Here is a 27,815-nt window from a genome sequence, read left to right as displayed (position 1 = left end):
CCCCACTGGAGCTTGACCGGGAACACTGGCGTGACCCCTGGGCAGGGATGGCGTGATGATTTGTGGAACGTCTGTGTGCTGTAGCTGCTGTATTTTTAGTTACCTTTTCCCTCCCACACACTCCCATCCCCTCTGCTCTTCTGATAGAGTACCCAATACAACAATCTCCTCTAATTAGAATTGTGTGTGTGTGTTCTGTCATCTTTACAGGCGGTGCTTGCCAGAGGGAAGCGAGTAGAGCTTAGTCATTGTGTGCCCATCATGGCCCTGCACATGGTGTGTGGGAAGCATGCGACTCAGCGGTTGAGCACAACGGGTCTTGGTTGGCTTTCTAACACCTCCATTCACCCGCGAGGGGACAAAGAGCGAGTTTCTCTGGCCCTCTGACCCTCTGTTTCACCCATGAGCAGGGAATAACTCTGAGTGTCTCTTCCTTCAAACGGTCCAGTTATTGATGACATGGTGACTGTGTCCCCCTCGGGAACTCTCTGGAGACATAGCAGCTATCCCCAGGGGTCTTTCTACATCACAGCATTGCTCACATCTTAGGGTTCCCCAGTGAATGTTGAAGCTGGGACTCTGGGGAGCCTCCTGACCTTCATCCAACCAGACCCTCTGTGCTCAAGCAAGCATGTGGCAGGACTGTGAGCAGAGAACAGGCAGAAGAGTCAAGGCTGTTAGCTCCAGGGGAGGGAGAAGGGTCCTCACCGAGTTGTTGCTATTCATCATGGTCCATACGTGTTGCTAGGTGACCACAGCATCAGGGGGTTAGAAGCATGTCCGCAGGGCTGCTAGTCCAGCAGCATCTCAGCTCACAGCTGCAGACGAGTTGGACTCTGTGATGGGTGGGACAGGGGTCATCAGTAGATGGTTATGTAAATCTGGCTGAAGTTTTCCTCGACATTGTAAGTTCAAAAGGGTCAATTCTACACAAAGCTCCGTTTTATAAAAAGTGACTGCTTGCTTTCCAAAACTGCTCATCCTGAAAAAGGCCAGAATTTGGGGAAGTATGGAAATTATTAGCAGAAAGCCATATAATCCAAACAAATTACTCCGGAGTTAAGCCTTGATCATAAATTTTAAGTTACTTCTCTTTATTGACTAAGAGATGTTTCTGGCAGCAAATAAGGGCTAAGGGAGGTCCTCTTCCCTCCAATTCCAAACCCAAGCCCGAGAAAACCCTCACGCCTGATAAGAAATATTAACAGCCTATGTTTCTTCTCAGCTTTAGATTTAACACTCTGTGTGATGCTTCAAGTTGAAGTGTGCATTTTTTAAAGTTTTATTGCGCATTACTTACATAACAAAGTTCACTCATTGAAGTGTACAGTTCAGTGGTTTTAGTTTATTTCCAGAGGTACACAGCTATCACCATAATCTCATTTTAGGGCATTTTCATCACCCCCAAAAGAACCCTTCTACCCATTAGCAGCCACCCCTGTCCCTGCTCGTATCTCCCTCCCACCCTCACCCCTGCTGCCCAGCCCTTGTCTCTATAAGAGTGATTTTTTTAAACCTAGACATTGCCTGGCAATCCCCTCTCTTGACTTATAATTAGAACCAAATTATCATTATTCCCTCAAAATCCTTCATTTTTTGAGAAAATGCTTATGTTCTTCATGCATCACTGAGCTTTCCCTCCTCCGTTCAGCCGTACCTTCCACCACCACCTACAGATATGACCATCGTTATTTAACAAGCATTTATTACAGGCCCCTGTGTGCCTTCGGGTAGTCAGTGAGCAAACCAAAGACCCCTGTCCTCACAGAGCTGCCCTCCTTGCAGAGGAAGACCAAACAATACTCAACAACAGCAAAACCAGAAGTGAACTGTAACATTGGTTCAAAGATGCTATGTACTATGGGGACAAGAAAGCATGGAGCAGGATAAGGGGCGTTAGGTAGGCGAATGCATGAGGCAGGCAGGCCCAGCAGGGACTGGGATGGTCAAGGTGAGCATCCCCAAGAAGTTAAGGTTTGCAAGTCCTATGGAGGAGAGGGAGAGACCCAAGCAGTGTCTGGGGGATGCGCATTTCTGGGGCAGTCACATTGCAAAGGCTTCTGGTGGGGGCATGGATGGTGTGTTGGAGGAAGAGCAAAGAGGCTGGCGAAGCTGAAATGGAAATGAGAAGCGGGAGATCGCGACAGAGAGGCCAATAGGGCCGATCATACCACGGTGAGGTTTTGAGCAGCGGCTGCCACGCTCTAAATTATGTTCTCAGAGGACCACTCTGAGGCCCTGTGAGAAGAGATCAGAAGGGAGCCAGAGCAGAATAGGGAGAAGGCCCGGATGCCGTCTTAGAGGCCGCTTCAGGGCAGTGGTTCTCCGCCTTGGCTGCATATCCGAATCACCTGGCCGCTTTACAAACCCGAGGCCTGAGCTACAAAACACTAATTGGTTTGGGGTGCAGCCTGGGCACTGAGACTTTGCAAAGCTGCCCAGGCGATTTGTACGTGCAGCTCAGGTTGACCATGAGAGTTTCAGGAGCTCCCGCAGTCCCATCCGTTAGCCTTCGCAGCTGGGACACAGGAACCTACAGCTGGCCCCGGCTGCTTATTGGCAAAGCTTATTGGCAAGGCTGTCTCGAGGCGACCAGAGACCTCACTGCTATGGCAAGGCCAGAATTGGCACCGCAGACAGTGTTCCAACCGGGATGGAGCTGGATGGAGCCCACCTGGACCGCCACGCACACCTCGAGGAGCTCAGGCCCATCCTTTGGCCAGATCCAAACTTCAGCCTCTGAATGGGAGAGCCAGGCTCTCTCCCTGCCCCGGGCAGAGGGCTGGTTGTAATATGTCAGGGTAAGGTTGGAAATGGGCATGTGATTCATTCAAACAAGCATTTTTTGAGAATCATAAATTCTGATTTAGGCATTGTGCGAGGATCTACCGATTAAATGATAAGCTCTAGCCGTCCTTGCCCAAGCGAAATGGCTCCAAGTGAACGCCGTATAGTATTTCAAAATGTGTTACTTGTGGGAAGGCTTTAAATAAACCAAAGGGAGGGGGGACCCTTCCCTTCGACTGCATATCTGAGCTGTTGGCATTTCTAATTCCGAGGGATGAATAGAACATCACTGTGTTGCACGGGCACAAGCACAGCAGAAGAAAGAAAAAAAAAAAGATGCTCGGAGCCGGGAGCCGAACATGAATCAGCAATCCTGTTCTATTGTTCAGAAAATAATTATGACGCTGGGAGGATGCTCCAAAAATGTTCATGGTGATGAAATAGGAATATGAGTCTTGGTAAATAAGTGCAAACCAGGGAAATATCCATAAAATATTTTTAATCCTACAAAAAAAATCATGCAGAAAAGCCTGTCCCCCCAGCAGGAAACAGACACTGGCTAAAACATTGCATCTTGTTTTTGGCTTCCTGGGCTCAAAGGAATGTAAAAAACTCAGAGGGGATTTAGGGAAAGCTGATCTGTAAATATGGAAAATACGACCCATAAGAAGGGAGATGATTTAGAGGCAGCGTTGGCAACGCAGAGGGGGCATTTATTCACTTTCTGATCAGGAAGTAGAGCTGCCCTAGCTTCAGTAACTAACGTTTCTTGAGTCCCTGCTATGTGCTGATCACTGGGCCAGCTGGTGGGGAGAGGAAAGGAGCGGTCCCTACCTTTGGAAGACCTTCTGGTCTGTGGCAATGAGCAGGGAAGTGCAGAGATACTATCAATCACTCCTTGTCGAACTCCAGCATGCATCAGAATCATCACCTGGAAGGCTTGTTAAAACACAGACTGCTGCGGCCCACCCACAGAGCTTATGATTCAGTGGGTGTGGGCTGAGCCTGAGCATCTGCATTTCCAAAGAGTTCCCAGGTGATGCAGATGCTGCTGATCTGAGGATCACTCTTTGAGAACCCTGCTCTAAGGAAATAAGGGCATGGGGCAGGAGAGGATGAGTGTGAATGGAGTCCAGAAGTCCACTGGTAAGGTGCAAGTGACCTATTAGTACTATGAAGATGCCACTTTTTAAATGTGTTCTCCAGTGCATAGGTAATGGTTTTTCATTAGCAATGTGCTTTGGATAAACCACATGGGCCATGATTTTGCCACCAGTCAAGGAAGGGTGTCAAGAGGCAGGGGAAGAAACTTCTCTGCAGGCCTGTAGAAGTCAAACAGGACATAATGCAGCAGCGAATCAGAACCGATGAACACATGTGTGGACTCATAGCAGCTGGTAAGAGAGCAACAGTAGGGTGACCTATCACTACGCTTGTTCTCATTGTGAAGAGGGTCTCTCATGAGCGGAAGTTCTCAGTAGAATCAGCTGGGAGGCCTTCTCCAGGTACACATGCCTGGGCCCAGCCCTGGACATGGGGAGCAAGCCTCCTCTGCTGATTCTGCTGTGAACCCTGTCCTATAAATTAAGAGCTACTTTTTTTACATCCGTCATGATTGTGCCCCAAACTTACGTTAGTAGAGTGCAAAGCTAACCTCTTTGAAAATGTGAAACTCCTGCAAGTATCGTGTCTCACTGTCACTTTATTACTACAGGACTTGAGTGTCTCAAATTCAAGGGTGCCCACTGAAAATGCAAGTGGCCTTCCCAGAAGGTAACTGTACACCAACAGAGCCTGGTCCCTTGGTACCACCTTTTCACTGGCAATGGTCTGGACAGGGCCTACTGTGCCTTGGAAAGAAGTGTGGGTGCCTGCTCAGCAACAGGTGTAGCCTACCAAGATGGCACCTCAGTTCCTCTAACATGTTCCCCAATCGCTTAAGCTGTGGCTCCCAGCATGTGATTCCTGGAGAATAGAGTCAGATCACCTGGGAACTGGTTAGAAATACAGGCACTCAGACCCACCCACGCCCACACCCAGCCTGGCTAAATCAGAATTTCTAGGGGGTCTGTTTTAACAAGCCCCCCAGGCACTTGCCCAAGTTTGAGAACCACTAGTTTAGTTTATGTGTATCTTCATTGCTACTTTTTAAAGTCAGAAACAGAACAGGATGGAAAAGCGGGCAAGCTGGCACTTACAGATCTACTCATGTATTCTGGCATGTTAAGCATTTCATGCTCATTTGTCAGATTTTCACCTAAGATACTAGTATCACACCAGCTTCTTAACTACCTTTGGCGACCCTGTAATTCCCAGTGATAATGGGACTTCTTGCCATCCCCTTGTTAGATGATGCAAGGGCTGTATTCTTTTACCTTTTAGAGACTTCAGCACAACCCCCGCATGTGATGGGGTCTCAGGAAGCACTTCTGAATGATGGTCGGGTCTCATGTATTCCAAAGACAGGCAAAATGTGTCCTGCAAAATGTGTCCCATTCTCATTCTTCACTCCACAACAGTAAGCCAGGCTCACTCACTCAGCTGTGTGAAGCTGAAAGACCAAACTGTGACCACGGCCTCACAAAGAGCGAGGGGGTGAGGCGAGATCATGTAAACCACGCCCTTGGACCCTTCACTGATTCCCAACACTGTTACAGCGTGGTTCCCAAACTCTACCGAGACACCCTGGGAGTGTGCCAGCAAAGCCACAGGGACACAATGGCATGTCTTTCATGTTGAGAGAAACACAGCAGCACTGTCAGACACCACACAAATACTGCTGTTTGGCTGTTTGGACCTAATTACTTAATAAATAAAATGTTTAAGTATTTCTTTTGACCTGGGGGTGGGAGGGTCACTGTGAAAAAATTACTGAAATACTAAGGGTGCCATGAACTGGGAAAGTTGGGAATCTCGGTGTTCTAAAATCAAGGAGCCCAGGAGGAGGCGTATTTTGACTGTACACTTTCTGGTCAGAATCATCCATATGAGCCAGCACATTTAAGGAAATATATATTCTAAATTTAACTTAAATGTCGGGGGGGGGGAGAATCTATAAGAAAATTGCAACTACATGAATCTTCTATGGGCTACTTTTCTTTCTTAACTTTCCTACATAGATCTACTCAAACCAACTCCTTAACTCATCCCTTAACTATAGTTCCTTTGATTTTTTTAAAAAATAGAATTCTAAATTCTCACTTGGTGCTCCAGCCCCTTCTTTATGACCTAAACATAATGAGTTAATGCTTACAAATTTGAGTTAATAATTGCTCCGGTGCATTCTTGAAAATCACCTTTAAAACAAATTATTGAAAATCAAAATCCAGGCTGTGTGTGTGCTGCAATATGTACACGACACCTCACAGGAATCCACAGAAATTTGCCAATAAACTCGGCCAAAAGGACTTTCGTCAAGCAGTATCTAACAAGAAGCCAATGACGGGTGAATGGAGACTATGTAAAAATTTTGAAGTATATTTCTGTAGAGACTTTGCACTGTAGTTCCCCTCCCCCACCCACCACTTGGCATTTAAGTAATAACCAATTACAACTATACTTATCAGGAGAATTTTATTTTATCTCCAAGGAATTTTAGGGGCAAAGCAATCTTCCTAACACCTTTTTAGGAAGATTCTTCTCTCTATCCCAGAGGTTAAAATCTGCAAGGAGCTCATTGCGGATTCCAGAGGCAGCAAAACATCAGCTCAGCCTGGGGGAACTAGCACCCTGGGATGCAGATGGCTCTGTCAAGTGATCAAGTGCCAGAGTCTTTTCTCGAGAAGCTGTCCAGGGTCCAGGGAGGGAGTAGGTTCTTGTTTGTTGTGGTTGCCTTATTTGTCAGCAAACACTTTTAAGAAGTCAATAATAAATTCTTTGCTTTACTCCTCAAGTTTAATTTTCACATTCCTGTTTGTTGTTTTTCATGCACGTGTCTCAGTGAGTCATCCAACCACAATTATATATTCAGGCATCTGGTGGTTCTATGTGGTGCCCTCATTCTCAGGAGCTGTTTAACTCCCCTGATATGATGAATGTGTTTCCAGCCCCTTCAACACACACACACACACACACACACACACACACACACACACACACACTTTATTTTCTTTGGCACAGGAAAGCTACCCTACTCTCCACCAGGTGTCAGTAAAGTCAGTTTTAACCGCTTGCTTTGGCCAACAGGGCATCTGTTGAAGTTTCTCCTGCTGTTAGACATTTCCTCAAATCACCCATCTGCTTCCTCTTAAGAGACTAGCTTCCATTTTTCAGAAGCATTTGGAGATGATAGTCCACCTGTAGAGAAAGGTAGCTCCCAGGAAAATACGCCAGAAACAGAGCAGGCAGTCAAGTTGATTCTTTTAGAGCTGGCCTCATAAAACTTTTACTGGCTGGTTTTTTCTTGACTTTTCCATCACTATATTATGTGACTAGAAATTGTTCCAAGTTTCACTCAGCGTGACAATTAATTAGATGTAGCTGATTGTTTTACATTCACAGGGGGGTTTTGTGTTTGTTTTAAAGCCCACTCTGACCTCAAGAGCCCCACTCCCACCGCTGCTGACCTGGTCCTCAAAGCAGAAACAGGAATTCACTCAGGCTGTAGCGCCAGAACCCTCATGCGAGGACGGGAGAATTCTACCATGTGTCAAGTGCACGTATCCTATTTAAGTCATGCATTCCCTTTGTAGTGAATGACCGTATACCTAGTTTGGGAATGCAGGTCTTGGCTCTTAATATCCCCTCTGTCATTCTGTTGGTCAGTCGCTGGGCCCACACTCTTTCCATGTCATGGTAATTTTGCCTGAAAGAGAAAAGGGAAGAGGGAGAGAAGGGGCCAGTGACTTGGCATGGACATGGGTTACGATGAAGAATAGAAATGCGCCCCACCATGAGGTTGCTGAGCTTGAATTAAAAGGCATGGGTGGGATGGAAGTAAAGATTAATCATTTTTCCAAGAACAAAATAATCTGCTTCAGCAAATTAAGCTCACATTCAACCACAGATCCTGGTTGTATTGTCTCACTCCCTCAAGGCAAAACACAGTGACTGCGGAAAATCCGAAATGCAAGTGATAGCTTTGCCATTCAGTGGTCACTTGTTGATGTCTCTCATGTGGGACCCTCGTTTCCCACCATACCCAACAGAGAAACCCTGACCCTGCCTTCTGCTCTAAGAGGTGGTCCACTAGGACTAACCCCTGAGCCACAACACAAGGCAGAGCTCGTACTATTTTTCCATGTGTTTATTAACTAACTCAGAGTCTTAGGTTCTTTTTTAATCATCCCCACCCCCAGTGTAACTGTGCTGGCTTTTAAACTTTTTTCTCTTACTTGGCTTTTTATACTACACTCCCAAATAGGGTTTGGGATTGACCAAGTGGAAAGGCTGGATCATTGTGTGGTATGATTTGAATGCACCTTGCCTCTCTTCCCTTCTATTTGAGTTCTCAAGTTATTACCATCATCAGAAATTCAACCATTATATATTCACTTCATTGGATCCTAAATTTACTACACAGGGAAGGACAACTTCGCTGTATTAAGGATGCTATCAAACTGGGTACAAATTCACCTGTGTACCCAACCTTCCATGTCCCCTCAAAACAAATTTAAATGAACATGAAAGGTAACCTTGAAAGGGGAAAAAAAGTGCACAAAAGGTAAAATTCGGCCTTGGAAGAGGAGAATGGCAGGGGAGAGGTCAGCGATTCCACCTCCATTCTGTCTTGGTGATGCTGGGGTCTCAGGAGGCGGGCTTCTGTGCTGCCAGGAGTCTTTAAACCACCTCAGGGCACGTCAAAGTGGAGGCCTGATCATAGCCCCATTCCCCACACCTCAGGGGTGATTGGGAGATCGTAATAACAGTGACTATAAGAAGGAAGAAATCTTCCAGTAACTAACATTGGGGTCCTACTTTTAAACTTACAAAGCATTTCCAAATTCTCTTGGTCTTCATCAGAACCTAAAGGGTGGGTACTGTGAATTCACTTTACAGATGAGGTTCAGAGAGTTAAGCAACCTGCCCAAGACCCGCAAACCTCTGAGCTGAGACTCCAACCCACCTGGAAAGACTCCCAGCCCAAGAGTCTTTCCTCCGTATCTGGGATTGAACTTGTTCTTAAAATATTTCCCGAATGTCAGGTGAAAGGTTTGATGGAAATGGGTGTTTCCCTCTAAGGGGAAGGGGGGAGAAAGGAAACTACAGGAGGGAGAGGAATGCTTTTCAAAGTGGGGGCAAGAGGCACCCAGTGGAATTCCACAACCTCTTTGCCCTCCCACTGTGGGGTGTGGCCCACTGAAGGGACAGCTATTTGCCTCCACCCAGCTGTATTTCCAGATGCCACAGGCAGAGCGGTGGCAATGCCAAAATGGGGACAGGGTGCAATGTTTCCTTTTAATTATGTACAGATTGTATAAGCAATGACTCAGTAGGTCCATATGGAAAGATTTTTTAAGGAGTAATTTTTACAGTTGTCCCTTCAATGTCCTAGTTTCAGTTGGAAAAAAATGGAAACACAGGGGGACAACGGGAGGGCAGCCAGGGCGAGTGTGCTGGAGCTTTACAAGCTGGAGTTAGGGGTGTTCTCTCTGACCCTAGTCTATCCAGCTTTGCAACCTTGAGCATGAAGACAGGAAAAGAGCAATGACCTCACACAGAGGTGCCACCGGAGGGTTAGCCCCCTGAGGAGTCCCCCTCCACACTGTGGCAGAGTGATCTTTCTCAAATAGGGTCGTACCCTTCAGGACCTTCCAGGGCTCCCCATTTCCCACAGGATCAAATCCAACTTAATCTAGCAAACCTCTCAAGACCCTTCACCGCCTGGCCCCAAACAACATTTGCAGCCTCATTCTTAACCATTCCCTGCCCCCTCCCCACCCCAAATCATATCCTGTGCCGAGCTGCTGTCCCCTTTGCTCTTACGTTGTTCAGGAGCCACCTTTCATCCCCGTGCTATTTCTTCGCACGCCCCTTGGCCCATGGCAGCTGTGGCTTGTATTTTTAACTGCTCCTTGCCAACAGATCCTGCCTTTTCCGCCAGCTTGTAAAATAGATTGTAGATCCCTTGAGGGCTGAGAGCCTGTGGTCTTAACCTATTTGCATCCCTGGTGTTTATTCCAGTATTAAATACTCGTATCACACTCATCACTGTCTTAGCGTTTCTACCTCCTAAATGTCACTTGAATTTCTGCCCCCTCCGCTCACTGCCTCCACTGCCACTACGGGAGTTCTAGCCGCCTTCCTCTCTCCCCAGACCTGCTGTAGCCTCCTGACTGGTCTGCTTTCACTCAGCAGCGGCTGCTAAGCTTTAAAAACTTAAGCTGGATCATATTGCTTCCCTGCTTAAAAGCTGCATGATTTAAAGGTGTTTCCCAGTTTTGCTATACAAGGTTCATTCTTACAGAGTAGCCTGTGTGCCTCAGGAGTGCATGGGTGAGAATAAAGCATTAAATCATGACACAGGGGAGGCCTGCTGAAAAGAAAAGCCTTCAGGTTCAGAGTCACCTCCTCCAAGAAGCCTCTCCAGATAGCCCCAGGTAGAAATGACCTCTCCTTCCTCTGTGTCCCAGTCTGCTCTGGCGAGACACTTAAGGGGAAACCTATATACACTTTCGCAATTGTTTTTTAGTGCAATTCCCTCCCTCTGTTAGATGGGACGCCCCTGGTGGACAGGCTGGAATGCAATCTTTGGACAAAGCCAAGGGCATGGGCTGAACAGAGTAGGCCCTCAATCAAGGCCCCTCGACTGACCAACCAAATAAATGACTCGTGTAAAAGGAATAGTCTCCATTTCAGGAGCCCTTGCCTAGGAGACCAAATTGAATGTGGCTTTCCCTGTCAGTGTCATTGATGCTGAAGTGTTGAAGCTGTTAAAGGACCCTCAACTTCTAAGGCCCAGCACACAAACCCTCACTGGATCTAGCTGAAGACATCCTGGCCTGTTCTAACGAATTATATGCAGGCCTGTGACTCCCCCTTCCCGGACCGAGAGTTCATTGCCAATCTTTCATTAGCATAGTCCCCCACCCCCCCAACACATGGCTGCCAACCCTCCTCTCCACTTACCTACTCAGTGGAGCTCTTTGTGGTGTTTGTTGCCCTTTCTGGCAAAGGAAAAAGCTCAGCTTTCTTTAGTATTAAGCTCTTTGGATTTTGTTTTCTCCTTTGACCCCATGACCGGCTGGTGAGCCCCAGGCCCTGCCATGGCTCTGGAGGGGACCTTCTCTGCCTCTGCTCCTCAGCACAAAGCACTTAGCTGATGCCACACTGTGTGTTATAGGACTACCAGGCAATGGGGCCCTGGATACCTGCCTGCTCTGGGAGATTGTCAGCTTTCCTGGAATTACATTTTAAAACTCTAGAGCTCACTGAAGGAAAATAGCACTACATACTAAACTACTATAGTAATAGTCATAGAATTAATACACTATTAATTCTATACTAATGGTAATAGTAGAGTAAGAGTAATACTAATATACTATTAATGCTATAGTAATGGTAATAGTATAGTAATGCTAATATACTAGAGTACTAAACAATACTAAATAGTACTCTAGTGGAAGGAAAACAGTACTAAATAGGAAAATTAAAACTAAACTTTATTGTGATAACAAGGTTTTTAGAGACTTAGATTTTTTTTTCCTGTTCCTGGGTTCTTTCTGCTTCACACATAACTCCTTTCTATGGTTCATATGCCTACTGAGATTTTGAACACAGAGATACTTTTAAATTGATGGTATAGTAAGAACAGAACTGGAATTTTGTAGTTTTACCTTCACAGTGATAGAAAGGACACTCATCTATTCTGAGACGATTGTGTTTATGTTGTATTTTAATGTTGGTGTATCAGTCAGGATTCTTTTGGTTGCAAGTGACAGAAACCTGACTGGAGCCAGGTTAGGTAAAAATAGGGGTGGTTTTGCTCAGGAAATGTCGAGGAACCAAGCCCTTGGAAGGGCAGGAGGGACCCAGCCTGGCCTCAGGGAGAACTGAAAGCCGGGGTTCTCTGTGAACGTCAGATCCATCCCCTCTCCTACCTTCAGACGGGCTTTTTCCATGTGGCTGAGAGACGTGGGACTAGATGACCTTCTCGCCTCCTTCTCTTTCCCTCCCTCCCTTTCTCTCCCTGTTTTTTCTCTCTCCAAACATCCTGAAAAAGCATCTTATTAGCCCACTTCAGGTCTCGAGCCAGTTTGGTCAAAGGTGGAGCATTGTGAGCACTGTGGCTGGCCCAGCTGGAGCCAAGTTCTTCATCCCCCCAGGACATACAGGAGCAGTGTCACATGAAAACGTGGTCACCTCCATGGGTTGGGAGGTGGAGGTTAGTGGCAGCTTAGTTTCTAAGAGCAAGAGTCTGAACATTCAATAAAATACGTAAGATCTGAGCTCTCACCTAGGGTATCTCAGATCCTGGTCCCTGTCGCTCAAAACCAGCCGACCACGTGAGTGACAGTAGAACAGACAGCTTGTGGCTGGTGACCCCGGAAATGTGAATCAGTAGCAGGAATGCATTTTCCTAGTAGTTCATCGTGATCTCTTCTACCAGATGCCAGCTCAGGGTGCCTATCCCGTGCCATATCGGCATTCACTGATTTTATTTTACTCAGTTATTCAGCAAAAATGCATTGACTATCTATTATGTACCTGACATTCTGCTCATTGTGGAAGATATAAAAATAACAAGGACAGTCCCTGCCACAGAGAGACTGCAGTCTAGTGGGAAAGGTAATTACCATGTAAACAGGTAATTGCCACAGGTGTGGCGAGAACTCAGTGCTGCAGGGATGAGCTCAGTGCTGCAGGGATGAGCTCAGTGCTGCAGGGATGAACTCAGTGCTGCAGGGATCAGCTCAGTGCTGCAGGGATGAACTCAGTGCTGCAGGGATCAGCTCAGTGCTGCAGAGATGAGCTCAGTGCTGCAGGGATGAACTCAGTGCTGCAGGGATCAGCTCAGTGCTGCAGGGATGAACTCAGTGCTGCAGGGATCAGCTCAGTGCTGCAGAGATGAGCTCAGTGCTGCAGGGATGAACTCAGTGCTGCAGGGATGAGCTCAGTGCTGCAGGGATGAACTCAGTGCTGCAGGGATGAGCTCAGTGCTGCAGGGATGAACTCAGTGCTGCAGGGATGAGCTCAGTGCTGCAGGGATGAACTCAGTGCTGCAGGGATCAGCTCAGTGCTGCAGGGATGAACTCAGTGCTGCAGGGATGAGCTCAGTGCTGCAGGGATGAGCTCAGTGCTGCAAGGATGAACTCAGTGCTGCAAGGATGAGCTCAGTGCCGCAGGAATGAGCTCAGTGCTGCAGGGATGACCTCAGTGCTGTCGTATTAAATGTGGAGAGAGAGTGAATGGCCATCTATAACTCCATGCTGTAAACATGTGCTTACTTCCCCTTCCCCAACCAGTTATTTAACTATTTCCTCCGCATCCGATGGTCCCATGTGCAGACTGCACATGAAACCACTCTTGCTCACATTGTTTAAACTCAGAGACATCAGCCTTGTGAAGTAGATTGTGTATTATTTCCCTCATTTTGCACATGAAGAGATAGAGACTCTGGTGCTTTGAAATTACTTGTCAGGTTCCCACAGCTAGTATGTGATAGCATCCACCCTCAAACCCATGCCTGGGGCTTCAGTGCCCGTCCTAAGCCACCATACCACCACCATCTACCACTGAATGCAGAAGCCCTTCTAGAAAAAGACATCTAATCCTGATCTGTCCCCAGCTGTATTCTGAAGGACTCTGACCCACATTCGTCAGCCATCTGGGTCATCCACCTGCGCACATTCTTCAACATGTTCCCCTGTCGGGACCCCTCTGCTCACTGAGCGCACTGTGCCCCCATCCCAGGTCTGAGGGCCACGCCTGCCTCTTGCTCTGAGGTCTCGATAATGTAGGGGGGAGGGGAAGGAGTTTGGCGCTGACAGAGAAAGTCTCAGATGGGAAGCTGAGAATACAGATTCCATTTCCCAGAGCAGTGAGTCTGAGACTTTGAAGTGCACATCAGTCACCTATGGATCTTGTCCAAATGCAGATCTGATGGAGTGGGTTTGAGATGGTACCCAAATTTTCTGTTTCTAACAAGCTCCCAGGTGAGGCAAGGATCCAGATTGAAGATGCTAATACATCATAGCGACTCGAGAAAAACAGCAAGTCATTGTGCTGGTAGCTTTCTTTAAACCTTGAAAGTAGACATGTGATCTTGAGTAAAATACTATTTTAAAGGCATCTTTATAGAAGGAGCCCTGGGATCTTGTAGACTTCCACCCATCACATAGCCCCTTTGCTTCAACCTCCCTGGGTCGGACTTCAGAGTAACAAATTGCTGATTAATGCATGTGATATTGTTTGGAACAAAAACATTACGGAAAATGCTGGTTATAACCTGTGGTATTTTTTCTTTTCTTTTTCTTTGTAGGAGATGCCAGTGAAGAAAAGGGCCCAGAATGATCACTAACCTATGACTCCCAACAGTATGACAGGTATCTGTACTTTTTACATTTTCTTGGTGTGTCTACATTTTCGTTCCACTTAAAGAGAAATATAAGAAATCGAGAAAACTTAGCAACAATAATTTCCAAACCTACAAGTGTTATTAAGTGCAAATGCATCCCGGGATTATATCCCTGCAAACATCTTCTCATCTTCTTGAGAAACTATGAGATGTGTCGCCACCACAGACATGATGGGGAGGAAATGGTAATTCACTGCCAAAGGCTAGTTTTAAGCCATCCTAAGATCTCCCTTGCACACTGAAGACATTCACTTTTTGCATTCATTCCGATCAATGTAATAAATGGTTCTACACGCTCACAGACCCCAGAGTCCAGGCATCTTCCCCGAGGCGGGCTGTTTATTCCATCCAGCAGTAGAGTCAGAATGGAACATGACTCAGTCACACAAGGTAAAGTGAGCTAGAAGCTCTTAGCAAGGGACAAAAGAGCAACAGAATGACCCCCAAGGAACATGAGATTTCAGTAGCATAAATTCTTTGTGCAACACATAGAACAGGGGTCCGAGACTCAAAGGCCCGAGGGCCGGGGCGGATAGGCCAATGCCTGAAACAGCGGGGTGTGCAGACAAAGCTGTTCTCTCTGAAGAGAAGCCACACCTCCCTCTAGGCAGTCGCTGATGAGCAGAGGGAAGCCCAGTGTGTCCAGAAATGCTGAATTTTCAAAAGTTAGAAATCCAGGTTTAAATAAAATACCCCAGTTATCAATGTAAACAGTAAACATATAAAAATATCAAAAACTCACAGGCCAGTCAAAATGTCTGCTGACTGGAATCAACCATGGACTGTCAGTTTACCACAACCTCTGCTATCCAGCCCAGCACCGAGCCATGGCTGTCCTTTTGGTGACTATGGCAGGAGACCAGGTACCCTAGACTTCTGTGTGTCATGGGTACAGCCTCACTTTTTGCTGTTGTTATTAATGCTCACCTGAGGATATTTTTTCCATTGCTTTTCAGAGAGAATGGAAGGGAGGGAGGGAGAGAGAGAGAAACATTGATGTGAGAGAGACACATGGGTTGGTTGCCTCCCACATGTGCCCCGACTGGGGGCAGGGAGCAAACCCACAACACAGGCATGAGCCCTTGACAGGGAATTGAACCCGTGACCCTTTGGTGCGTGGGCCAGCGCTCCAACCACTGAGCAACAGCGGCCAGGGCTACACCCTCACTTTTGATAATCTATGTAGGTCACTTCCCCACCCAGTGACAAGCTAAATAGACAGGACAATTCCTCCCAGAATTCATTGAGAAATTGAAGCAACTGAAAGTGGCTGCTCCGCCTTCTGGAAGTTTACAAGCCTGATGTAATGACCATAACATTACATCCCCCAGCATCACTGCCCCGCCTCCACCCATCTACACTTGAGTTCCTGGGGCAACAAGCTAGAGTGCCTGACAAGCCAGAGTGAGTCACTCCCGTAAGAAGTGAGGGTCTCAGAGCCACCTCTCATCTTATTTCTCATTAGCAGCCACCACGAGGTACCCACTCCCATCTCTGATCCACTGCCAGCCTGGCCGATGTTCTGAACTAAGCCAGCTCTCAGCCAATCTTGTGAAAACCCGATGCTTTCCTTGCAGGCCGGGCTGGAACCCAGCTGCCTCCCAGTGGAGGAGGGAGCTTTTCCTACCCAGCATTTGCTTCTTAGAGTAGAAACTAACAGTAGTTCTATTTTCAAAAGAAATCGACTCCATACACACATATGCTCAGTATGTTAATGGTCTCAGCTGAGAAAATCATCACTTTAGACTGTTTGCAGATGAAGCAATACAGTGCCCTTCCTTCTCTCTCTTTTGCTATGGTCTTGGACTACATATTTATTTTAAGAAACTTAAAGGGAGACCATAATAAAGTTGTAACACATCAGAACTAAGCATTTGCTTTAGGAGCTTAACTTAAAGGGAAAATATGCATAATAGGTAATATTATTGTTATGCAAAATAGAATGAAAAGAAAACCATTGTTTTAAATGAACAGAAGTAAGAACATTAAATCTATTTTCCTAAAACCAACAAACCAGCATTTTCAAATAAAAAAGCTACCTCACACACAATTCTTATTACAGTTATATTTTGTATTAACTCAAGTGGAAAATTGTTTATTTCCGGGGTTATTTAATATCAGCTACAATGGAGTTGGGTCATGCCAAGATTTTCTCATTGCTTTTTTCGACTAATTTGAAATTAGGACTGTATGAAATAACTCACTGAAAAATACTGATTTATAAAGAAGCAAGTAAGAAAGTGCTTTAATATATTGTATTAGTCTGGAATTAAGTGCTGCTTCCTAGATAAGCTGAGGGAATTCTGCTAACATTTATGGCATTATAATGAGCTCTACTTTGCATAAAACCATGACTCACAGCATAAAGGAGTTCGTTTTAAGATATGAATACCTAAAATGTTAAATAGCAAAATTAGAGGCTTTGGGCCTTGGTTGGAAAGGAAACTAAGAACTCAGACTCCTCTAAATGTACCTGAAAGGCCAGAAACAGGAATCTTTTATGTTGGGACTGAACCTGGCTTTATGGAATTAATATACGATATAAAGTTCACCCTGTTGTGATGTTGCCATTTTTTTTCTCAAGGCATTACTGGTGAGTACATCCCAGGTACCAGGGGAGGGATGTTGGCAAGGATATGCGTGAGCTTTCTCGGTTGTTGCCCACGTGTTCTCACTGTCATCCTCAGAGTATTTGCTCGCTCGTTAGGATGGAGCCATTTGTTAAGCAAAATTAAGAATTACATAGGCTTTTTTAAAACTTACATTTCCCATTATTCCTGAGGTTAAATATTTTTCATGACTATCACCCACTTGCATTTCTCCTTCTGCAACTCTGTTGTTTATATTTACTGTCTAATTCCCCTTGGTGGATTTTTCTATTATTTGTTGAAGCCATTTATTATATATTAAGGATAGTAACTACACACGTTACCTAATCTGACTAGATCTTGAATTTTTTATCAATTCAATGAGAAAAGTGAGACTAATTCATCTCTGGTTCCCCTTCCACTTTTAAGATTAGATTATCTATGCTTAAAATTCAAAGACTTATAAATCAAATTTACAAAAAGTAAGACATGGGCACAGTGATGGTTGGTGTAAAGGGAAAGATCATCCTGGAGCAATATAGTTAATGTTTTGAGACTATCCTACTGGACAAATTTTTCAGAGTCAAACAAAACATTTAATTTGGCAAAACTCAGTATTTTCTTGGAAAACCCAAGTCATTTTTTCAAAGGTGGCTCTCCAGCTGTTCCTTGGGCTTTTCAGCTGCTCCTTAATGACCATCTCATTACTTTAGAAAGGGAATCACAGGTGTGCTCATGTCCTACAACCTTGTACATTTTTTTCTTCTTTTGAAATAATTCCATAATAACAGAAAAGTTCCAAGATTAGTTCAAAGAATTTCCAGTTACCCTTTACCCAGAGTCCTCAAATGTTAACATTTTATCACATTTGCTTAATTTCTTCCCTCTCTCTTTCCCTCACATACATAATTTTTATTTTGAACCACTTACTAATAAGTTATAAGTATGATGGTATGGCGTTTTTTTGACATACAAAAGTTTTTAGTTTGTATGTAGTGAGCTCTATTGAGGTGTCATGCTCTGATTTATGTCTTTGTTATCTAGCTTAGAAATATGTCCTTATAAGTACAAGTGACAGAGTTCAGTGGGTTCTTTGTGATGAGTTAACACTTCTATTTCAACACGTAGCTCTTTTTCATTAAACACAGGGATGACTGGTTAAAGTCAGAGATCTTCTCAACAAATGCCCTCTCATATTGACCCTTTATGCACCAACCCTCCACCCAGAGTACCCTAGTCCTAACCTTTGGGGGCAGGGAGGGCAAAACCTGGAGTTCCTTCTGTCCACCTCCCAAAGTCAGGACAGCCAAAGCCTAGGTCTTGGTACCGGTTACCCCTGCAAAGGACGGAACCACAGAAGCCCGACGTGGTCTCTGCTCCCTTTCCCACGTTGCTCTGCCAGCAGGGAGACTTCATATTCATGGACATACTCCTGGCGTAATTATTCTAAAAGGGCATCTGGAGGCTTGTTTCACTTCCTTCCAAATTCCTCTTTCCCCAGTCGTGGCCGAAAAGAAAATGTGGCCTTGGATTCCATAGAGCCATCCACGCACAATGCAAATGTTGCCACAAATAGTTTTGGAGAAAGAGAACTACCAAGTTCCCCAAATAGCTAGCTCTCCTGTTGGTGGAACCAATGACAGAAAGGATCTTGGATTCTATTTCTTGGGTATTTAATGCAATGAAGCAGCTCCCTCCTCTGCACGGTGTCACTTCTAAAAAAAAAAAAAATCTCACTGCAAGTAGGCTAGAAAGGAAGCATCAGTCTTCCCGAAACGCCTCGAGGGCAGAAGCAAGGCTGCTACACGCATCACGCTGCAAACCTTTACATTCCTCCTCTGACATCTCCCGCAGTAACTGCTGAAACCTCATGTACTCTTCCCCCTCTCCTGGAAGGCTAAAGGTCCTGGGGTGTGGATGCTGCGCACACTGCTTCCCTCCCCCTCCACTCCATCGTCTCTACTCCACCTGGAACCCCCCCTTCATTCCTTGAAGATCACAGCACCTTCTCCCCACCGCTCCCATTACATCCCTTTTTTCTTATTTTAATTTTTCTTTTTCCACTGTCATTGACCACCATTACACACCTTCACCATTCTAATGAACTCACCTCTACCTCCTTCAAGCCTGCTGTAACCAAGAATTGCCCAGCACATCTCCCCTCAACTCCTCCCAATCGCAGATAACAACCTTAACCTTCCAGGGTTCTGTTGTGTCAGGACCTATCTTCCTCTCTCTTCTCCCACATGCCCCTGACGTCCACAGTGGTTGCATATATATAGGTGCAAACTCCTTCAAAAATGTGGTCCCTAATGAATATGTGAAGTTATTTTTGTTTGCAGTGAGCTGAGAGTTATTTTTCTATGCCACCCGCAGCTGGAAAGTCCCAGGTTCGTGTTTTATCCCTCTTGGCTTTCCTTCCAGTCTTGGCAGTGAGCACATTCTTGCTCTAGGATTTGGCTGTGCTGCAGAAGGGATGCTGGTGTGCAAGTCCAGCTCCCCAAGCTGGTAGCGTGCAGATGCATTCCTGCCTTGATGCTGACACTGAGCTGAGGGTCATTTTCTCCAGTCCTCGCATTTTAACATCAGCAGGCAAAGGCCAGTGTAGTGAAGTCACTTGCCCTGGGTCACCACAGCGGACTGTTGAGTGTTTGGACCATCAGCTCCCCCTACAGCTGCCAAAAAAAAAAAAAAAAACCACTAGTTTCCCATCATTAGATTTCATTCTACTCATATAGCATCAAATCGTGGCTCCTGTCTTTCTGCCAAGACTCTTGCTATTCCCCCACCACCATCACCTTCCTTGGATCCTGTGGTTTCTAACATTTTATCTGCCAAACTGCATTTATTAAGTAACAGAATTCATTGCCTATTTTTAGTAATCAAATATATATAACCTGATATTTTTGATGAGCAGGATGAAATGACCAATGTTCCCACACTTACACAGGTATATAGAAAAATTGCTATATATTTTTAAAAATCAGAAGACATAAGATTTTTCACGGAAGTGGCATAAGCTGCCTCATATCATTGTATAATTTCCCCTGGGCCTTTTCAAACTTTATAAATTGCTCATAGTTTTCCTCAATACTACTTTTACAGACCTCAAGTTAAGAGCCATTTGAATGAGAAAATTCTGACTATTCTGTACTCTAATTTTCTCAACTTTGAGTAGGAATTACACTCCTATAATATTTAGCTAAATAGAACTATAAATGAAGCCATCAGAATTCCAATTACTGCTGGTACTACCTTTAATCAAAAAAGTCTTTTAGTATTATTATAAATCGTTCTTCAAAGATTATATCTATGTAAATGAATATAAAATAGTCTATCATACTCAGTAATGCATAATGAAAATATTCATGAGAATTTCAATCATTTGATACTGTGCACCAAATTAGATCAAGAAATCATTGGCATAAATCAGAACATTAGTAAATTCTTAGAGTTTTTTCAACAGAAAATTCTAATTAGATTTAACATTACAGCATCTTAGATATTGGATTCTAGACATATACATATAACTAAGAAACAGTCCTTACCTTTGAGGAGCTCATAGTCAAGAGATCACAGTTTCTGAACACATCAACACATATTTTCTTAACATCTGAAAAAAATTACAGAGGTTTGAAATTAGAAGAAAGCTTAGAGACCATCTGATTCAACACCCTAAATTACAGGTGGAAAAACTAAGCCCATAAACTTAAACTAAAGAACATGCTATGGCCATGCAGCAATGCACCACACAAATGTGTTGGGTTTCATTTGTGTGTGGTTTTTTTGTTTTATTTTGTTTCTTTTTTATTTAAGTTATTGGGGTGACATTGGTTAATAAAATGATATAGGTTTCAGGTGTGCAATTCTGTAATACATTATCTGTACACACAGATATTTTGGTGGTTCTCAGTGATTCTTCACACCTCTCACTTTTTAAGCTCCCACTGACTCTGATTGCCTTTGTAAAGGATTTAATGATGTAAAAGATAAAGTTATTTGGAATCATAAAGGGCCTATTAATAAAATAATGTTCTCTGTTCTCTGCTGCAACAAAGTGAATTCCAAAGTATCTTTGATTTCATACAAAAGAATTTGATAGCTGACTTGTTAAGTCCAGTGTCATGTATTCTTGGTTGGTGAGTACTGTTCTCTGTGATAATTTGGGGACCCAGGCTCCTTGCATCTACATTCACCTCTAGGACTTCAGAATTTTGTGGGCCAAGCCTGGAATCGGTGCCCAATGCTTTTATTCATTCCATTGGTTAGAACTCAGTCACATGTCCATGCCTCACTACAAGGGAGGCTGGGAAACGCAGTACAGCTGTGTGCCCAGGACATAGGGAAGGCACAGATCTTGATGATGAATCTGTGTCAAAAGTAGCTATACAAATGCAGGATAATATTATGGAAATAAGTAAGCTCAGTAAGGACTTAGTCTTTATATTGAAGTCATCTTTTTAAAAAACTGTCTGTTACAGTCCTCCAAATCTTGTTTGGCTGGCATTAGCATCTCTAGAAAGGGTTAGGATATCTATTTTGCCCACATTTTCTAGTTGCTTCTGGAGCTGATACCGCATAGTAAAAGGAACGTAGACTTCAGAGTCATGTGTCCTTAGATTCAAATCCCCACTTATTAATCTTGTGAATTTGAGCAAGTTGCTTAAGCTTTCGGAATCTCAATTTCCTTATTGTAAAATGGGGACAGAAAGCATCCTAGAGTTGTGCTGAGACTTTAATTAAATTAGTCAGTAAACATTTGTTGAGAGCCTCCTGTGTGGCAAATTCTGCAACACACTCTAGGGGCAGTGATTTTCAACTGGTGATTTTTAAAACATGCAAGACCCGTCTATTTAGTCAGGGGCACTGATCTCTTTCCCCTTAGATTGTCAAATAAAAAAAATGACAGCAGCCAACACAACAATAGCTATCCGGTGTGAATGAATCAAAATTACACCTATTTTTTATGTCACATCTGCCCAAAAAAAAATCTATTTTTTGGTATGCCACAGAATTTTAGTAATTAGTTTATGTGTGCCATGAGATGAAAAAGGTTGAAAAACAATGCTCTAGGGAAACAGCAGAGATAAAAAAAGAAAAAAGGCAGAGCCTAGATGAATAAATAATACGTTACAGTCATCGCCACTAGCAGGTACTCAATAAACATGAATGTTCTTACTTCTCCTTACCACCCTCCAATGCACAATCTGCAAATTTGGTAGGATTTCTTTTTTTCCCCCCAATACATCTAAGCTATGAAGACCAGTTTATCCCTAGAAATTCCTGATAGAATAATTCAGCGAATAATAATACATCTGAGAGATTGAGAAGTCAAGTGGAAAATGTCTCAATTGTTCCTGTTGTTTGGGATTGAACTGACAGGGTGAGAATCCTAGGAAGCATGTTTAATGTGGGAGGTCTTAAAACGTAGTGATTTGAGCTACAAACAAATACTGGTTCAGTTCCAACAAAAGTAAACAGAGGAACATCAAAGCTGAGAGCCCTCTTCAAGGCTGGTGGCCTTTACATTGCAAAGCGCCCTTTTCAAATCAGAGGACGGTCTTCAGAGATGGTGCATGGGTTCCTGAGGGCCAGGAGGCAGTAAGGCTGCAGTGGCCCCTCTGCTTGCTGACGGGTCAGGAAAAGCAAGCAGGCCCCCACGAGGAGCAAGATGACAGTATCTGCATCCTTCCCCCCTCACTGCTGAGGCCTCGGTCTTCTGGGTGAGGCTATGTCCAGAGATCCCACCTGGGGGAACCCTCACCCCTCTCTGGCCCTCCTTCACTCCTCGTCTCTTGCCTCTTGTTTCAATGCTTCCCATGATTTCCAAACAGGACAGAGGAGCTTTCTGTTTGCTTTGTTTGAAAGCCTGCCCTTTTTTTTTATTTTTAACTCTCTTGTTTCATCCTTTCTATGAAGCTCTGTTTTATTTCTCTTATTTGCTTTTATCTTTTTCTTTTCAGTGCATAATAGGATGGCAGGGGGTGCCAGGAAAACAATGAGGACAATATGTCTCTGAACAAGGAAAGCGTATACCGTCTTCACTCCAATTATCTTTGCACCAACCGTTTTTTAATGCCTCCAAACCATATCTGCATTGCTGACCCTTAAAATGCAACAGAGGGGCCAAGGGCACAGGCCTGTGGTTAGAGCCACCGAGGGTCCAGTGTGGCTCTACCTCCCCAAGCTGTGACCTTGGGTAGTTGCTTTCTTAATACTCAGTTTCTTCATCTGTGAAATGGAGGCAATCATTTATTTATTTCAATTTTAGTGTACAGGTCAAAAGAAATAATGTAATGTGCTTAGCGCCATGACTGAAACATTGCTAGCCTCAAGTAATAAATGATAGACCACCACCATCTCAGTATCTCTAGCCAAATGCACCACCCCTGCCAGGAAAGCTTAAGGAGACAAAAGCAGCTGTCTTGTCTTCTTGCTTCAAATATGCTAGAGGATGGATTTCATACATTCCATAACCAAATGCCATCAGCTTTCCAGAACAACCCCGTGCAAAATCAAAGAAACAGTCATGTTTCTTTGTGACTCAGAAATGGGTCTCTGGTTCCACTTTCCAGGTCTGATCCTTGAGAACTGTCCATTCATTTTAAATATCCCTTTAGGATTTTTGTGAAAGAAAACACCACTGAAAATCTATTACTAAAGCTTCTAGAATCCTTTTGCTGCTGGCCTGCCTCCAAAATACATCTAACTATATTGTCCCCCTTTTCCAGACAAGGATTTCCTAAAGATCCTTTTGTGTGTGAGTCTTAACCCAGTTTGCTGTTAGAAAACTCGGGATGTATTGACCAGGCCTGTGATTGGCCTCATCTCTGTTTTCAGGCAGGGGCAGTTGTAGCCATGGTACATTTCCTCTCCTTTCAAACTATGTGGTTCATAGCATGCTTAATTAACAGAGACCTGCTTAAGAATCCGAGTTTCCAAGGTTAAGAATATGCTGTGATTTCTGACCCTGTCAAACCCTAACCCATGACAAGAATTTTCCATGTGTCACAAATTAATCTCCACAAGCAGTGAACAAGAGAGCACGAATTAAATTGGCCAGAGCATGGGGCCCCTGGACCTGGGACAGGTTGGCCCCATCCGATGATAATTTCACCAAACACACTTCCTAATTAGTCTCCTCCATTCCTCTCCCCTCGCCCCTGCCCTCGCCATCTAAGGGTCTGGTCTACTTGGTACCCTTATAGATTTCACCACTGTCCTCCACTTCCTTTGTTCACATCATACGATATTGCCTGAATTGCCCACGGCATCATAAAATACCATCGTTTGCCACTCCCCAGGGCTGGTTTAGAAAGTCTGTCAACTACCTTGTCACAAGGAATCATCTGAATGCTTCAGCCCAATATTACTTTATCTTAAATAACCAGCAGCTGTCTTAATCCTAAGGACAGATTATAGATCCGGAAGACAGAGGCTGCTAGTTCTGGAAACAAGAAGCTTGCTAGGTGAAGGCTACCTGGCTTCACTGTTTTACCCTGAACTGTCTCAGCTCTCCCTGTGTCAGGTGGGAGGCTGCTGATGGAACTTTGTATTAGGAGTTGGAACACTTGTGGGATTCAAGGCTTGGTTTTGCTTATAACTGTCCAAATGGCCTTGATCAAATGAGGCCACCTCCTTGGACCTTGATTTCCTTTTCTGTAAATTAAATATTTAAACTGGTGTGAGCCCCAAGGTTCCTATAGCCCCAACTATTCTCTGAATTTTACTACTCAGAGCCCATTGGATGAGGACCAGTTGAACCAGTTAATTTGCCTCTGAAAACATAGCATGAACTGTTGCTGCACATCAAGTTACCATACATACCCCTAGCTGATGGTCAGAAGACCAAAGTAAAGGGGGAACAAGGTAAAGTGATTCACAAAGTCGGCCCAGTGTGGCTTTGCCAAGTTAGGATCACCGGTTTGGCATCACCATACACTGGCATAAAGGAGATCAAAACCCTACATTTATAAGCCTTAAAATGAAAAGAAATGACTCTAAAGCTCATCCCTACTGCTAATTATTTTCTTCATGCTGTGTCTGTTTCACTTGCTTTAAATAAAAGCCTACTCACCTGCCATCCAAATATAGGTCCACAGCAGTTCAGAGAGAAGACAGCCTAGGACTTACGGTAGCAGGGACATTTCAAATACCTAACAAATGGGCCCTGTCATAACAAAACCTACAAGTCAATATCAGTAATATAGAAAGAAAATAAATTAGGTTTGTTTAGGGCACAGGAAGTTTCTTTCCTTGCTGAAAAGGTATTGTGATCAATACCAAGTACAAATGATTGCTTGTAATAAAAAGTATTCATAATTATATTCTAGTGAAACCACATCCCAGATTTGCTTATGTATCTTATGACTTCAAAAGGTGAGCAACGCTATATAAATTTCACCAGCTTTCCCATCTACTAAAAGTATGTGTCCATGTTATTATGGCACTCTCACTAGAATTTCAGATTGGAGCTGAGTTAAGATTAAGTTAGTGAGCCACTTAAAATACAGGTGTTCCTGTTTGTGCTGAATCTATTATCATTTATACCTCACTGCGTATTAATTCATTCAGACTGTTTCCTGGAATGAGTCCCACTGATTCGTGGGGGAATGATAGCAGCGATAAACGAGGAACTCCAGTACCTAGGGTCAGAGTAAGAGCACTTTGAATCAGAGATCTTGAGAAACTCACTTCACAGTTTACCTAAGGCACGGTTTCTCAACTTCAGCACTATTGGCTTTGGGGCATGGACAATTCTTTGTTGTGGGAGGCTATCCTGTGCATTGTAACATGTTTAGCAGCATCCCTGGCCTCTACCCACTAGATGTCAGTAGGGCAACACACACTCAAGTTATGACTGCCAAAAATGTATCCAGACATTGCCAACTGTCCCCAGGAAGGCAGAAAACCTGGCTGAGGACTGCCAGCCTAGGGTAGCCCCATAGGTACTCATAGTAATTGCAGTCTCTGTATCTTCTTTTGAGTCAATATATGGACCCACCAAATAACCCTCATAGAGTGGTAACATACAGGAGTGGAATTTTTCTTCTGGAAGCTTCTTCCTCACTTTGACAGTGGCCTTCCTTCTCCCCTCCCCCCCCCCACCCTTTTCTCAATTTCCAGGCAAACATACCTCTAGAATTAAGGCTGTGGTAAACAAAGCAGTCCCAGGGAGTGTACTGCCCATTCTGCTTGGGGTAGCAAGTTTGGATCGTTTTGTGACAATTTCCTCTTAACTTGTCACATCATTCTAAATAAACATAGCCATAAACATACACAAGAGACCGTGTATGTAGGTTGAAGAGCACTTTGGTACCACTATTTTGGTAGCTCGGTTCACTCTGCTGAAGCTGCCTTCTGTAAGCATATGCCAGATAAACAGGATAATTGCTAACAGCACAATATTTTTTCTTCTTTTGGTTACTATTTAGTCAGAAAACATCTCAGGCCAGACTTCATAAAGCTGTAAATGTTTGTGTCTTAAGCTGTGACCTTTTTTTTTTTCTTCAAAATCATGCCTTTCAAGTCCCCAAGCATCAATGTTCTCAGACACTATTGTTTCATGGTCAAAATCAGGCAGATTATTTGGACATAATGTCCTTCCTACATTTCTAAATAAACACACCCTTTGACCCCATTCTTTTGGAGGAGAGATTTTGCTTCTGAAGCCAAGTTTCCTGAGGAAATAGAGGAATCTCTCTCAAAGCAATATTTGTGCTGGGAGATGGTCCATCATAATTCCATGGGACTTCCCATTTGCCATCAGGCCAGCTTGGCCCATCTCAAGGAAGATTCTGAGCCCAGCACTGCCTTTTAACTAGCTTTGTGACTTGTGGGCAAATTATTTATTTCTCTGGGCTGTGATTGTCACATCTGTAGACTGTAGCAGAGTGGTTATGAAAACAGCTTCCCATTCACTGTCTGTAACTTTGGGCAACATTTTTAGCTCTCTCAGCCAAAGTTTTATCACCTGTGAAATGGGATAATAACAACTCTTTCACAGCCATTGTTGTAATGAGTAAATAAAACACAGTATGCACCATTCCTGGCACATAGTAGGCCTTCCATAAGGGTTAGCTCTCACTATCATAAGCTCAAAATGTAATTATCCTTTTATCTGTTCTGAATTATTTAGTGGCCTTTTAACCTTTCAGATGGGCAGCTAGAAAACAAATCAGTTCTTTCTTAGCTTGGTTCTAACTGTTGCTTATTTTTGCCTTTTTTTATAAGTTTTTTGGCCACTTGGAGACAGGGCCCGTATCACCATAAACATTAACTTTTTGAAAAATCATCACCGGCAGCCAATGTGGGAAACAGAATCACTCCATGCACAGCTGTCTCTTATTTGATAAATTTACTGGAAAAAATGACATTTTAATTAGAAAAACAGCTCTTAGTGTTTGAGGTATAGAGTGAAAATGTCAGAATTTGAAAGTGTTGAGATTGAGCAATAAGTCCTTGTGGTATACTAAAAAACATATGTTTTCAATTAAAAGATCATGGGATAAAGAATCAGAAGACCCATCTCAGCTCTTCCTCTATCTGGGTGACTTTGAGTAAGAAAGTGACCTCTCTGAGCTTTAGTTTCTTTATTTCAAACCTCTCACTATATATTTCAGCCCATAGAATTTAGTTGTTTTGCCTGTGGTGATCATCTAAGTCACTTGGTGTTGACTTCCCATAAGCAGGTAAAGGGCTGATATGGTGGGCTAGACCTCCTTGAGTTCAGATCCTGACTGTATCGTTTAGTCACTGTGTGACCTTGGGGAAGTTGTTTAACCTGTCTCTTCCCCAGTTTCCTCATTTAAAAAAAAATGAGTATAGTGTTTCTACCTCATAGAGTTATGGTGAAGATTAAATTTAAAGTGTGCAAAATGGGTGCCTGGCATATAGGAAACATACATTAAATGTTAGCTCTTTCT

General features: G+C 43.9%; 1 protein-coding gene across 5 annotated transcripts in view; it reads left to right on the top strand.

The window, feature by feature from the left end:
- The window catches only part of THRB (thyroid hormone receptor beta), a gene marked incomplete at its 5' end in the record, with an annotated part of 266,876 nt that overhangs the window by 182,983 nt on the left and 56,078 nt on the right, over positions 1-27,815 (top strand). For all 5 annotated transcript variants that reach the window (XM_081159548.1, XM_081159547.1, XM_081159546.1 and 2 more), the window contains one exon: positions 14,207-14,270. In XM_081159548.1, coding sequence (XP_081015674.1) covers positions 14,249-14,270 — 22 coding nt within the window. The remainder of the gene's footprint in view (positions 1-14,206; positions 14,271-27,815) is intronic.

Source organism: Miniopterus schreibersii (genome assembly GCF_964146895.1).
Source record: "Miniopterus schreibersii genome assembly, chromosome: 15".
Taxonomy (NCBI): domain Eukaryota; kingdom Metazoa; phylum Chordata; class Mammalia; order Chiroptera; family Miniopteridae; genus Miniopterus; species Miniopterus schreibersii.
Note: the sequence above shows the minus strand (reverse complement) of the source record. Positions and strands in the feature narration are given on the sequence as shown.